General features: G+C 50.6%; 2 protein-coding genes across 2 annotated transcripts; one reads left to right on the forward strand and one right to left on the reverse strand.

Moving 5' to 3' along the window:
• Window positions 1-82: 82 nt before the first annotated feature.
• Window positions 83-2,801, forward strand: SAMD00019534_040570 (hypothetical protein; the record flags this gene model as incomplete). Its single annotated transcript, XM_012900562.1, has 4 exons — window positions 83-1,246; window positions 1,322-1,549; window positions 1,615-2,436; window positions 2,499-2,801. 4 exons carry the CDS (start codon window positions 83-85, stop codon window positions 2,799-2,801), a joined length of 2,517 nt encoding a protein of 838 aa, XP_012756016.1.
• Window positions 2,802-2,878: 77 nt separating this feature from the next.
• On the reverse strand, window positions 2,879-13,581 carry SAMD00019534_040580 (hypothetical protein; the record flags this gene model as incomplete). Its single annotated transcript, XM_012900563.1, has 3 exons — window positions 2,879-11,738; window positions 11,818-12,618; window positions 12,686-13,581. 3 exons carry the CDS (start codon window positions 13,579-13,581, stop codon window positions 2,879-2,881), a joined length of 10,557 nt encoding a protein of 3,518 aa, XP_012756017.1.
• Between the last annotated feature and the right edge of the window lie 181 nt (window positions 13,582-13,762).

Genomic DNA, 13,762 nt, shown 5'->3' on the forward strand with positions numbered 1-13,762 from the left:
TCAATCAATTACTTGTACAATAACTATAACATACACCTACAACTACTACAACTACAACATACATGTACATATATAATATAGAATGAACAGCCCTTCAAAGTTACAACAACAAGCGCAACAGCAACAACAACATCTTATAACGGCTGAGGAGAGGTTGTTGTTGGATAGTATTGGTGATGAGGATGAAGATGATGACAATCATGATCTAAGTAATAACTCTGATGATAATATTGATACTTCTCATGATAATGATGTCGACCCTATCGAGCGTGAGCTGCGAAGGAAGATGCTGTCAATGCTGACAAGCAGCACAGGGCAAGGCATCAACAGTGACAATGCCAAGCATCATCAACAAGCGCGTCCAAATCTACTCAAGAAGCACCAACATCAACACCAACAACAACAGCAACAGCAAGAGCATGTAATGCACAACAACTCAACTAGCCTCAGCAACACCATCAACAGCAGCAAAAGCAAGAGTGTTGGTGGTAGTAGTAGGGCTGGCAACAACATAAGGAGCAACAACAGCAGCAACATCAACAACTACGATGGTCTCAGCGATGCAGACGATACATTTGTTTGTTGTGAGGGTCAGCGTATTGCACAGATGGCCTTGGACAACAAGTGGGTGGTTGTCGCCAACAACTGCGTGCTGAAGGAGTATAAGCTGTACGCTGTTGAGGAGTGGATATTCAAGAGCAGCCGCCTGTGGTCGGCTGTCGAGTACACCGGCAATCAGAACGATGAGATCAAGGTCAGCGTGGTCAAGGCTGGCCCCAGCGCCAATGCATCACAGATCAAAGCCCTGCAGTCGATGCTGTCTAAAGCGCCAAGTGGATCATTCTACACGATCCGCACTAAGATGGGGCAACTCGTGTTGGCCAACTCATCAGTGTCGTCGCACTTTGGCCTCAATCTCATACCCATTGAGAAGGGTGACTTTGACAGTCACATCGATACTCTCAAGCTCAACCTATCGCTCAAACGATTGGGTTGCACACGACCCAAGTACCAGCTGTCCACCACACTGCTCGATGTCTATGAGAAGTCGCGCTTCGAAGCTTTGGCTGGCACGGCAGTCACCAACCTCATGACCGTCACCAGCTTTGTCAAAGAGATTCAAGCTGCACTCTCCCATCTCAACTATCTTCCGCTGCTCACCAAGATTGATGGTATCTACGATCAAAAGACAATCAATGCAGTCAAGGCCTTCCAGATTGATTATAACAAAAGGAATGCAAGTGATGTATGTTTACCAACCGTCCAGCCATCCATCCACTCAATCAATCATTCTAACTAACATTATCCAATGATTATGTAGATACTACAAGTTGAAGGAAACATTGATATACCCACATTCAAGGGTATTGTAACAGAGATAATGACACTCAAGAAGAAGATTGAGTCACTTGGCTTCAAGACACCAGACAATCCAATCAAGAACTACATGGAGTTCAATGAGCTGATGAAGAATTTCCAGGACTCCTATGGTATCTACCCAGATGCACCAGGAAAGAACATCCTTACATATTTGGAGAATGTTAGCAAGGTAACAAACTATATGCATCGGATTCTAATGAATGAATGACTAACCAAAGAATGCCAATGATTCAGCACGCAACTTTCTACCACGACAATGACAATGACGATGACAATATGAGTGAGAAGAGTGAGAAGAGTCTGGTGGACAGTACAAATAGCTTCAGCGAGTCAGAGGGCAGCTCAGGAGATGTAATAATGCCCGCTTCACCATTACAACTAAAGAGACCATCGGCAATCACCAATGCCTCAACACCAACATCAGATTATTCCAGGCACTCTTCACCAATGCCTCCAAACAACAGCTCTTCCAGTCCATTGTTTTCCTCATCTCCCATTGTACAATCACAGAACTATCCATTGGTGCGATCAACGAAAGGACTGATCTTGGACTATCATCAACATCAACAGCCCTCCCCACCATCTCATCAGCCAACACTTGTACATCATCAACCACCACAATCTCAACAACAACATCAACAACATCCTCAGCAACATCCACAACATGGACATATGCCTGGTGCGATCCATGTTGAGCAACCACACCATCCTCAGCAACAGCAACCATTCTTCACTGAGGAGATGTATGACGACTATGAGACACCAGAGGATGCCGAGGAGAAGCAGAAGCTTCGCGAGACCATTGTTAAACTGGAGAAGATGATGGACACTCAACAGGCAGAGTACGATAGACTCAAGAAGGAGTTTGAGGAGCTCAACGACAATTATGTAGAGCTGCGAGAGCAGTCACGTCGATCGATTGCCATTGTATCCACCAACGAGCGTATATTCCAGGAGACTCACCACCGTTGGTCCAGGACATTCCACAAGGAGCTTCCAGAGATTGAAGAGAAGATCAATCAGAATGTGGACACTATTCAATCTTATTCCAACAGGGTAAGTAATTGTTTGCTTGATGGTTGGTTCCACAAAGTACTAACATCCCCTGATAATGACAGATCAAAAGGTTGGAGGACATTGTCATATCTGTACAAAAGAAGAACGAGAGGAATGTGTTTACAGTGCTGTCATCATCACTGCTTAGTATAGTCTCTCTTATTGCCGTTGGTTTTGCCTATCTAATCATGTTCTTCCATGGACTGAAGCGCAAGTGGTATCCATCTTCCAAGCCCAAGTCATCCAGTGAGGAGATTCAAAGATTCATATCCAATCAGAAGCTCAAGGTCTCTGAGTTAATAGAAGACCTGGATGACAATGACAAAGATCAAACTGAGGATGTCGTCAATGATAAAATACAATAGTTGGTCGGTTTACAAATAACTACATGAAGCTGTTGATTGATTCACTTTGTTTATTATATTGTTGTGACATTGATCGTTTAGAACTCTCTGACATTTCTACAGATGCCACATCCAAGTGCAAACTCGGTACCAGTCTTGGCATGTTCAATGTGGAGTGGACACTCGTCACCTGGCAACTCGATACCTCCTGGACCCACAGGACATGGAGGGTGGCTGGATCGACTAGTGAGCTCAGTGTGCTTGTTGTGACAGGTCTCGCAGAAGTGATGTGTTCCGAAACAGTACCAAATGGCAACAGAGCAGCAATATCTACACTTGAACTCCAAATAGTCCTTGCCGTGCTTGGGACAGATTGGCAGTACATCGTCGGAGGAACAGCCTCCACAAATGAGCTCCTCTGGGTTGAACTTCTCTGGCGATGCCATGTTGGCAGCACATTGGTTCGAGCCTCCAAAGTATGGTTGCTTGCATTTGAAGCACAGGTAGTATGCAAACTGTTCCATGATGTATCCCTCCATGTTGTTCTCATACGAACCACCTGGGAGCAGCATTGGGTCCTTCTGGATGCCAAGGAAGTCGATCCTGAGTTTGCCCTTGCGGATGATCTCACTGCCAATGTGCTCAATGACTGAGGTCAGAGCCTTGAGTGTTGGATGCTGGATTGACACCTTACAGATTGGGCACTTGGAGAATCTGAGTGTGATTCTTGCTCCAACCCATCTGGCCTCGAGCAAGTGCTTGATACATGTGTGATGGAACACATGTCCACAGTCCAGTTGGATGGATGGGGCCTCTGACAGACACTCAGTCCAGCACACCAGACAAAAGTCGTCGGCGTCTTGTGTGACCTTGAAGTTTCTTGTGAGGGGCGCTGCATTCTCTGGTCTCTTGCAACCGTGAAGACAGGGCAGGCACTCCTCCTCATCGCGCACACCATAACAGTAGTGTCCACATGGGTGTACCTTGGTACAGTTCCTTGGGGCCTTCTCCCTGCAGTCAGCGTTTGAACACACATTGGAGATACCGTGCTTGGGGATGAGGTTCTCAAGGTCCAGCTTGCTGTGACAGAAACGACATGTCTCGGAGCTGGACAGGTTGATAGTCTGGATAATGGCCTTTTGCTTCTCATTGTCCAGGACAAACAAGGTGGTGGAGAGCTTGAGACGAACACACGACTCATGAATCTCAATGGTGATGACATCGTTGAGCAGTGGTGAGCGTTGATGGTCGCGCTTGGACTTGGGCATGTGAATGACACGGTCACACTCTTGGCAAAGGTTCATCTGACAGATGCTGCATGTGGACTGTGCCTCAGTGACACCGTCGTCATGGTTCTGGCAAGTCTTGATCTTGCTCTCAGAGTTGATGTTGGAAGAGTTGATCGAGGTCACGATCTTTTGGTTGTCAAAGGCGATGAGCAGGCCAGACAGTGCAGCCCAGAATGTTGGTGTGACCAAGTAGGTGTTGACTGGCATTGTTGCGGCATTCCTCATGGACAGGATACAGTTGACAATCTCAGTCTCCATCACTTGGCGCCACGACTCGGACTTTGAGATGAGCTCCTTGACCAGCACCAACAACTCCTTGCCATTCTCCAATGGGAAGTCACCCTCGACCATTGATGGGATCATCGTGTCGATGGTGTACACTTGCTTGAGTGTGTTGGATGCGCCCTTGACCTGGACGTTGATTGGCTTGGCGATCACCAACAACAGATACTGAGCGAATGAAGAGATTGCCTGTGAAGCAGTGGGTAGGTCTTGGATAAACTCGGCAAACAGTGCGGGCTTGAGGTTGACTAGCATCCTCTTGCAGATGTTGATGCACAGGTGTTGGATGCGGTCGGCACCCTTGTGGATCAGTGGCAGCAGGGCAAAGATGGACGACTTGGAAGGGATGAATGACTTGCCCTCCTCTGACTCGAGCAGAGTGGAGAGGGTAGTGAGCAGCTCATAGAGGTACGAGTCCTTCTTTGGCATCTCCTTGATGGTCTGCCAGCCGATGCCCTCGAGATGCTGGATCTCCTTTTGCACCTCTGAAGAGATGAGCGAGAAGATCTGCTTCTGGATCTTTGAGACACCGGTGGATGACAGAAGGCCTACGACCTGGTTCTTGAGATCCTTGGAGATGTTGTTGTTGACGTTGGCGTTGATGCCAAAGATCTGGAAGGTGAGCAACTTGAGCAGGGCCAGGGTGGCGTCGAATTTGGCAGATGGTGCCACTGGCAGTAACTCCTGCTTGTCTGGGACCATGATCTTGAGCTGGCGGACACGGATCGATTCGAAACCTGTGAAGGAGATCAAAATGTTGCTGACGAGTGCGCCCTCCAATGGGATCACCTTCCAGCCAACAAAGTTGTGGCCAATCTCGTGGACCTTGGTGATGTCGCTGTGGCTGCTGTTGAGGCCGGCTCTGATCTTAACAGTGAAGATCAGGTACTCAGCGTCTGTGTTGTCAATGTAGAGACAGATCTCCTGGACGGGCGTCACCTTCTCAATCGTGACGGTGATCGTACCCTTTTGGGAGGCCTCCCAGAAACTGAGCGTAGAGTCATCAAACAGCGACGCCATCATCTCGGGCGACTTGGACAGCACGACCTTGCACTTGTTGGCAATGTTGACAAACGATGAGTTCTGGACGGGAACGACAATGTCGCTGGTGTTGTCAAAGACGTTGGGCGATGAGGCAATGGACAGGGATGTGGACGAATGCTCAATCAACTCGAGCTCCTGTGGCGACAGACGCTCCTTGCCCTTGGACTTTGGCGTGGATGGGATCGACTTGTTATCATTGCTATGCAGCTCAGACAGAATCTTGGAGATAAGTGGGAAGATCTCACTGGTCTGGACAAAGGCGATGTCCTCGGGCAGCAGGTGGATGGAGAAACAGGACAGGGCATTGAGGATGATGGCGTCAGAGTAGTGGCCGTGCTTGATACGCTTGGAGAGTGTCTCGAGGAGCGTGTGGAAGTGTTGGATGAACTCCTTCCTGTAGCGGTGGTTGATACAGCTGGATACGGCGAGGTTCTGCGCCACGCTGCCCTGCCAGTCGGCTGGCAGCAGGTCCTTGGACGCCTGGTTCGAGTGCAGGGTCGTGGCCATCATCCACACGACGTTCTCAAGTGCAGACGGCACCTGGATCATTTCAATGAGGCGCGACCACATCTTGATCGAGTCAATCTTGGACTGATTCTTAGCGTTGGTCGTCTCGATGATCTCCTGGAAGTTGATCTTGGTGAACTCGTCCAGGAAGAGGGACAGCAGTCCTACGCTGATCGGTGATCTGTTGACCACGCCATTCTCTGCGTCACCCTTGCCCGAGCCTGCCGAGGAAGATGCCTTCTTGTTGCTCTTGTACTGCAACAGGTTGTAGGTGCTTGTGTTGATGTTGGAGGAGTGCATAAAGTCCTCAAAGCTGTAGTTGAGTGAACGTCCTACGCTGTCGGAGGGGGAGGAACTGGAGCCACCAGCATCTGATGCAGCTGGTTGTGATGATGAGCTGCCGCTGGAGCCGGCGCGGGAGGCTGGGGCGAGGGTGGCGATGAAGTCAAAGAGGTAGTCAAACTTCTCAATGGGCAACACCTTCTTTCTGGAGTCGGACTCGCTGGTCTCAAAGGGTTCGTCTCCAAACATGCCCATCAATCCGTCAAACTCTTCAAAGTCGACCACCTGGCGCAACGACCACTTGTTCAGACGTCGCTGGATATTGCGCCACAGCTCAAGGTAGGGCTTGAACTGGTCGTTCTCCTTGCAATCGGCAAATGACTTCTTTTGGTTCTTCAGAGTGTTGATCACCGTGGCAAAGTCGGACTCGGCATTGTTCAGTCTGAGTATCTCGACAAACAGCTTCTTGGTGATGATGGACCAACCAACATAGTCGATGTATGTTGAGATGTTCTCCTTGAGGTTGGATGCGGGAAGTTGTGCGGCATCAACGGGAACATCCTCTTCATCCTTGTCGTCATTCTTGGCCTCGTCCTCAACCTTCTCAGCAACATCAATATCAGCTGATGGTTCTGGCTTGTCATCGTCATCCTCATCGTCCTCACCATCGTCTTCACCGTCATCCTCCTCCTTTTCTGGGACCTCTGAGACCTTGACCTTCTCCTCTGCTGGCTTGGCCGCATCCTCTGGGATAACTGAGGATGAGGATGCCTCATTGTCGGTCTTCTTCTCGTCGTCGTCGGTGAGCATAGAGTCGTCCCAGTCGGAACCGGCGCTGAGCTCGCCCTCCTCTGGCTCGGAGGACTCAGAGTCGGATTCAGAGTCTGACGAGTCGGAGTATTCGTCTTCATCCGAATCATCATTGTCGTTCTTGTTGTTGGCCTTTTGCTCTTTGATGAACTTGGCCATGCGCTTCTTGCGTCGCACCAACAGAGCGAGACGGCGGAGACGAAGCTTGTCGCCAATGGACTGGAGATCGTCAATGCTGATGGGGAAGTCCTTGAATTTCTCTTCGATCTTCTTCTGCTTGGACTCGGCCTTATCAGCGTCCTTGGCATCGGCATTGTTGTTGTTGTTGTTCTCGTCCTTGTTGGCGTCTTCTTTGTCCTTGTTCTTGGCCTTGTCCTTCTTGTCATCCTTGTCCTTGTGCTCAGCCTTCTTGTCCTTCTTGTCCTTCTTCTTGTCGTCCTTCTTGGCGTCCTTGGCATCGGCCGCGTTTTGAGGCTTGCCAAAGAGCTCCATGCCGACTGTCTTGAAAAAGGTGCTGAGCTCATCGCCAACTGTGCCACTCTTCTCGTTGATAAAGTCGAGCAGAAGAGGGTTGCTCACGCCGTAGCTGTGCTTGGGGTTGGCCTCCAGCTGATCGGCAACCTTGCCCCATACGATAGAGAAGAGTTTCTCTGAGCGCTGCACTTGCACCGACTTCTCGGATGGGGCGGCGTGGTCGACCTTGATGTTGGATATGTCGAGCTCCTCCTCAAACTTGTCGATGTTGTTGATTGAGTCCTCTTCGTCATCCACTTCGTCCTCCTTCTCTTCGGCGTCGACGACCTTGTCTTCGTCCGATGATTTTTCCGAGTCTGACTCGTCTTCGTCCCATCCATTGCGACGCGCCCTGGCCTTCTTGGGGACCTTGGCCTTCTTGGCCTTCTCCTCTTTCTTGTCGTCATCTTTCTTGCCCTTCTTTGCGGCGGGCTGTGCGGCCACCTGGATGTTCTCAAAGAACTGGCGACTAGAGATCTGGGCGATGTAGAATGAGACCTGACGCTCCAGCTTGCTCAGAGGGTAGTCGTCATCCATGTCGATCACTTCGTAGCCTGTGATGTTGGCCATGTATCCAAAGCGGTCGATAGCAATGTTCTGTGGGTTGGATGCGGTCTGGAAGTCAAAGATCAGGCGGTTGCCTGGCACAATGAAGGCTGTGGCGGGGTAGTTCTTCATGGAGAATCCGTTCTTGGTAATCGTGCTGTTGTACTCGCCGTTCAGCCAGATCTGCAGCTTGTCGGTCTGCTGGCTGGTGATGGAGCGCGGGTCGAACTGGATCACCATCCACTTGACGCTCTTGGGGAACTCGACAATGTTGGTCTGCTTGGCGCACTCCTCGTAGGGGTGGCTGCTCTCCATCTTGATCGTGTGCTTGCCCTCGTAGGGCAGAGCGGCCGGGTGGCGTGGCTGGAATGCATGGTTGATCTTGGTGGTGCACTCGAGGAACTCGAGAAGACGCTTCATACGTGCGGGGGCTTCCTCAGCCTTGCCAGTGTTGGCGTATGAGTCCACGATAAATGGCAGCAGGGACTGCAGGAAGTAGTCGTTCTTGATAGACTGCTGCAGGGGTGTGTTGTCAAACTGCGCAAGGTGTTGGCAAGAGTTGAACAGCTCGCGAAGGATGACGAGCGAGCGGTCCAGCACCATCTTGGAGACCTCGCGTGTGCCCTCGATCATATTGTTGTTGATGTCCGTTGTCTTGGGACTAGTCTCAAACTGGAAGTAGATGACGGGGATCTGGCCACTCTGCACAGACGTTCCGTTGTCCGTACCGTTGGTGATATGCGTCGTCGAGAACTTGAAGTTGACACCCTCGGCATTGACGCTGTCCTTGCCCTTGTAGCCACTGGACGATGAAGGGCCAGAGATCTTGGTGTAGATCGAAACGTAGTCGCCAGCACGCAGCTGGAACGGCTCGGTGAAGTCAATGCGCTGGATATGTTTGTTGGTCTTGTTGGTCCAGGTGGTGGCCGTCTGGTACATCATTGGCGCGTTCAAGCCGGGCGTGAAGCCGACCTTGGCCGTGTAAGTGCCCTTGTCACCATAGAGACCGACACCCGTGACGTAGATTTCGCGGTCCGTCTTGAACGAGATGGCGTCGACCATCTCATCGTACGACCACGACGAGCTGACGCTGTTGAAACGCGACACGTTGAACACCTTGGGCTGGTGGGCATTCTGCTCCTCAGACTTGGTGATCAGCGAAGACGACCAGATCTTCTTAATGAGCTCAATCGACTTGGACTTGTAGTCGTCCAGCAGCTGGTTGTTGGAGCTGGGCTCGGCAGACAGCGCGTCTGTGATGAGCTGCTGTGGGCGATCGGAGCAGATTGACATGAGCACCTCAGAGAACAGCGGCAGGATGTCGTCGCTGGCCTGGGCCTTCTGCTTGCCCAGCTTCTTGTTGGAGGTCTTGCAGCGATAGATGATCGTTTGGACGTGGTCGTAGAAATAGACCAAGGCTGGGTCGATGTTCTCGCGTGAGAATGCATCGTCCTCAACGGGGATGCTCAGCAGCGACTTGACGTCCAGTTCAAACATCGACTGGAGCAGTGCGGTGAGGATGTATGGCGCGCCGTCGAGCTCGGTAGCGCCGCCATACTTGATTAGGAAGTACAACATGTGGATTGCGCTCACCTGGAGGTTGGGCGTGTTGTAGACCATTGTGAAGCTCTGGCAGAACAACTTGTTCATCTGCTTCATTACGCTGAGGAAGAAGGCGTGGTCCGAGGCCACGTGCTTGAACAGCGACTCATGTCTGAAAGTACTGTGAATGAAGCCAATCACTCGGCTGCAGTTGACAGGGTCCTCCAACAATGTCTTGATATTCCTGCCCAGCAAAGAGAGTGCTCGGGTGAGTGGCTGCTCAAGGTATGAGAGCACGTCGTTCACCTTGTCCTTGGCGCCATTCTGCAGTGAGCGATTCATTGAGATACTGCCAGCGAACTGGTCCCACATAGTCTCTACCGAGTCGAACAGGTCGAGAGTGGCGTCGTGTGTCAGGGTGACCTCGGGCAGTGCAGGCGAGACAAAGGTCATCGAGGCGCTGGACAGCTCGGTGAAAGACAGACCATAGAGCATCTGTGACACCTGGCTGTACTCCACTGGTGTGCGGAAGTCAAAGTTGACATTGGAAACGTTGATTATAGTGTAGGCTGTGCTGGGCAGAACGAACTTGATGTTGTTTGAGAAGATATTGAACTTGTACTGGATGCCCGTGCGCAGCTCGAACGCCTGGTCCAGGTCGAGCTTGGGGTCCGTTGTGACAAACTTTTGGTTGTGGCGCTGGGTGCCATCGCCAGACTCTATGACGACGTTGACCTCAGTGTTCTCCTTGAGGCTTGGGAGGACGAGACCCCAGAGCAACACTGGACGATCCACACGGAGGAACGAGGTGGACACTCGCATCATCTTACCCTCCTTCATCTGTTGCTTGGCGATCGTGAATGTGATCTTGGGCTTCGACTTGATATAGTCAGTCTGTGGCGAGGGTACCTTGATCACGCGGTGCGATGGCTTGCCATCCTGGTCGAGGGCATCGAGCAACGCATTGACCAAGACCAAGTTGTCGACCTTGTCTCTTGGGCTAACGAGCTGTACGCGTGGGTTGAATGGCACGCTTGGACGCTCTTGGTTGGCGATGAAAATGAGGCGTTGGGTGGCAGTGTCGAACTCAAAGCTCGAGTTCTTGGACAGGTGGAAGGGGCGTGGCGTCGGGTTGATGGTGGAGGCAGTAACCAGGTCGAGCGACTTGGTGCCGTTGTGATAGAGCTGGTAGGCGTTGCCCGGTAGGAATACTCCGAGGAATCCACGCTCATCGCTGATCGCTTTGACACTGGGCAGTGATTTCCTCAGAGTCTTGGCGTTGGTGTTTATCGTTTGCTTCAGCACGATGAAGCCGTACTCACCGCCGCTGACGTCCATGATCATCTCCTCTCGCTCGTGCAGTGTGTCCACCTCGCCAAAGCCTGCGTACAATGTGAAGTTGCAGACCTGCTTCAAACCCTTGATATTACCCGAGTAGTAGAGCTGGTTGGAGAGGCCGACGCGAGCCATCACCACAATATAGGTGAGGCCAATCTCGATCTTTGTGACGGCCGATGTGTCAAAGGGCGCGGTGATCTTGGTGAATTCCTTGGTGTTCTTGTAGTGGCCCGTTCCAAGCTGGCCAAACAAGTTGTTACCTTTGGCGTAAATACCAGTGTCAGTGACCACAAACACCGAGGAGTAGGCCGCTTGCAAGTGTAATGTGTTGCCTGTGATATCGGACAGGGGCTCGGGACTGTCCAAGCTGTCCAATGAGACAGCTTCGCCAGACTCTTTAACCAGGTAGACCTTGGGCGTGATGGCATCATCGTCGAATCCAGACTCGGTGGCGGCGATCGACTTAATCTTGAGATCCTCAGTGATTTTGGCATGTCCAGTCGTGGGTGCCATGCCCGGGTACTTGATGACGTTGCCAGCGTCGTTTAGTGCGTACAAGTCTTTGTTGACGAGCACACCGCCAACAAAGATCTGGTCCGTCTTCTTGTCGTCGCTCTCCGTCTTTGCCAAGCCCAACTCGCTAAAGTTGGCTGCGTTGGAGGATGAAATTGGGGCCAGCTTGTGGAAGAGTCCACTATCGTCAATGACCAACAACACAGGGTCTATACTAATCACCTTGGACACCTTCTTTGTCTGATCACTGAAGCTCAGTAGCAATGGCTCACTCTCTGCAGTTAGTATATCACTAAAGTATTGATTGATTGATTGATGGTTAGTTGATTGATCGATTGATTGAATGAATGAATGAAAGAGTCTACACATACTTCTTGCCAATAAAGAATAGGTTGTTGTCCTTGGTCAAAAAGAAGAGTCCTCCGCGAGCTGATGAGTAGATCTTGGCGATTTGGAAGGAGGTCAACGCTGCGATGATCTTGGGATCTTCCTTCTCACTGATGATCGATGCGTTGATCGGCTGCAATGTGTTGGTGGTATTGTACAGGTTGATTGGTACCGAGACGCCATCTTGCTCGAAATGGCCCTCGTCCGAGAGACGCAGGTATCGCAGTCTTGTCTGTGGGAACACGGACGACTGGTCCTCCACCATCTCTATCACGCCAATGCGCTGGGCCTGTGCGTCGGCAAACAGCGTATAGGGACGTGCACCGAGAGCCACGTCGCCGCGCTCCACGCTCACATAGGTCTCCTCGAATGAGGAGATATTCAGCTGGGCGATAAAACCCGTCGACATGTCCAGACTCCTAAAGTATATAGTGTCGTCGAATATGATGATCCACGACTTGCTCGCTGATGACGATGATGAAGATGAATGTGCAGCGGCAGTCGACGAGGAGGAAGAGCCCTCGCCATCATCATCTGCGGTGCATGGACGTGTGTGATAGTCCTTCTTCCATTGAACGACAGTATACTGCTGGCTGTTGGTCAATGCCAGCTTGAGCAGACCGAGGTTGCAGTGAACAAATACAAAAGGTCCATTGGTGGCCATAGAGTAGACAGTGGTGACCTCGGCGGCCTTGTCCTTGCTTTCAAACACGATACTCTGACGGAAGTCGAATCGTTCCAAAGGCAAGTAACTCTCGTCGTACTTTTTTAGGTTGGCTGGCAAACTGATGATCATGTGATTGAGTGAGTGAGTGATTGCTGACATTCAAGCGTGATGGTAATTGAACTTACAATGATTGATATTTGGATGTCAAGATGAACTTTACAATGTTGAGAGTGAGGGTTGGATGATTGCGTCCAATTACCAATGACACGAGAGCGGACGACGCCACCAAGTGCTCGAGGTCGTTGTTGTTGGAATGCTGAATGATGTTGATGAGGAGATCGACCGATGTCTTGATGAGCTGTGCCGAGAACGAATACAGTGATCCTGGCTTTACGTTGTGGAAGTAGTCCTGAAGCAGTTGGAAGCCCCTCTGACGAATGACGTCGCTCTTGTCGCCGAGCAGACCAAACAGAAACTGGAAGAACAGCTCGGATGACTTGATCGTGTCGAGTGCCTGCTGGCTGACTGGCGACGAGGCGTCCGAGTCACTGCGTGGGGCAGGCGAGGCGCCGTCCTCCTTGGACTGGGTGGATGACGGCGCGGTGGATGCAGACGATGTGGTGGTGGAGGTCGAGGACGAGGAGTCCTGCATTCGGTCGGGCAGGAAAGACACTGGGTTCTTCCAGAGTATCTGTCGCATGTGCAACAATGCATTCGAGTGCGACATTGGTATGGACGATCGGAGGGATAGGAATTTGTTTGATGGCTTGTCCTCGTCGTCATCAGCCTTGTCCTTCTTCTTGTCCTTCTCCATCTCCTTGTCGTCATCGTCACCATTACCATCGAGGTTGGTGTAGTAGTCTGTATGCTTTAGGACCTCTTTGTAGAGGTGCAGGAATCTCTCCAACTGCACGCCCTCAATCAGACCATTATCGCGGTTAAAACCATTTGAGCCATCCTGAAATGAAGATGTGAATGAAGCTGGAGAGGCATAGCCCTCCATCAATCCAACAACCTCTGTCTTATTCAACACATCACCACTACCATCACGTTGTTGTTGTTGTTGTTGTTGTTGCTCCATTATTAATGTATAATGTTGTTGATGTTAAATGTTGTTGATGTTTGAATGATTGATTGAATGATTGATTTGAAAGTTGTTTGGATTATGATTATACAACAATCAAAACAACAAATATGATATATGTACACTATATATCAATATAATAATAGTGTATGTACGTCCACTTATATAATATATATGT

Source organism: Acytostelium subglobosum, assembly GCF_000787575.1.
Source record: "Acytostelium subglobosum LB1 DNA, scaffold: scaffold7, whole genome shotgun sequence".
In the NCBI taxonomy this organism is placed as follows: domain Eukaryota; phylum Evosea; class Eumycetozoa; order Acytosteliales; family Acytosteliaceae; genus Acytostelium; species Acytostelium subglobosum.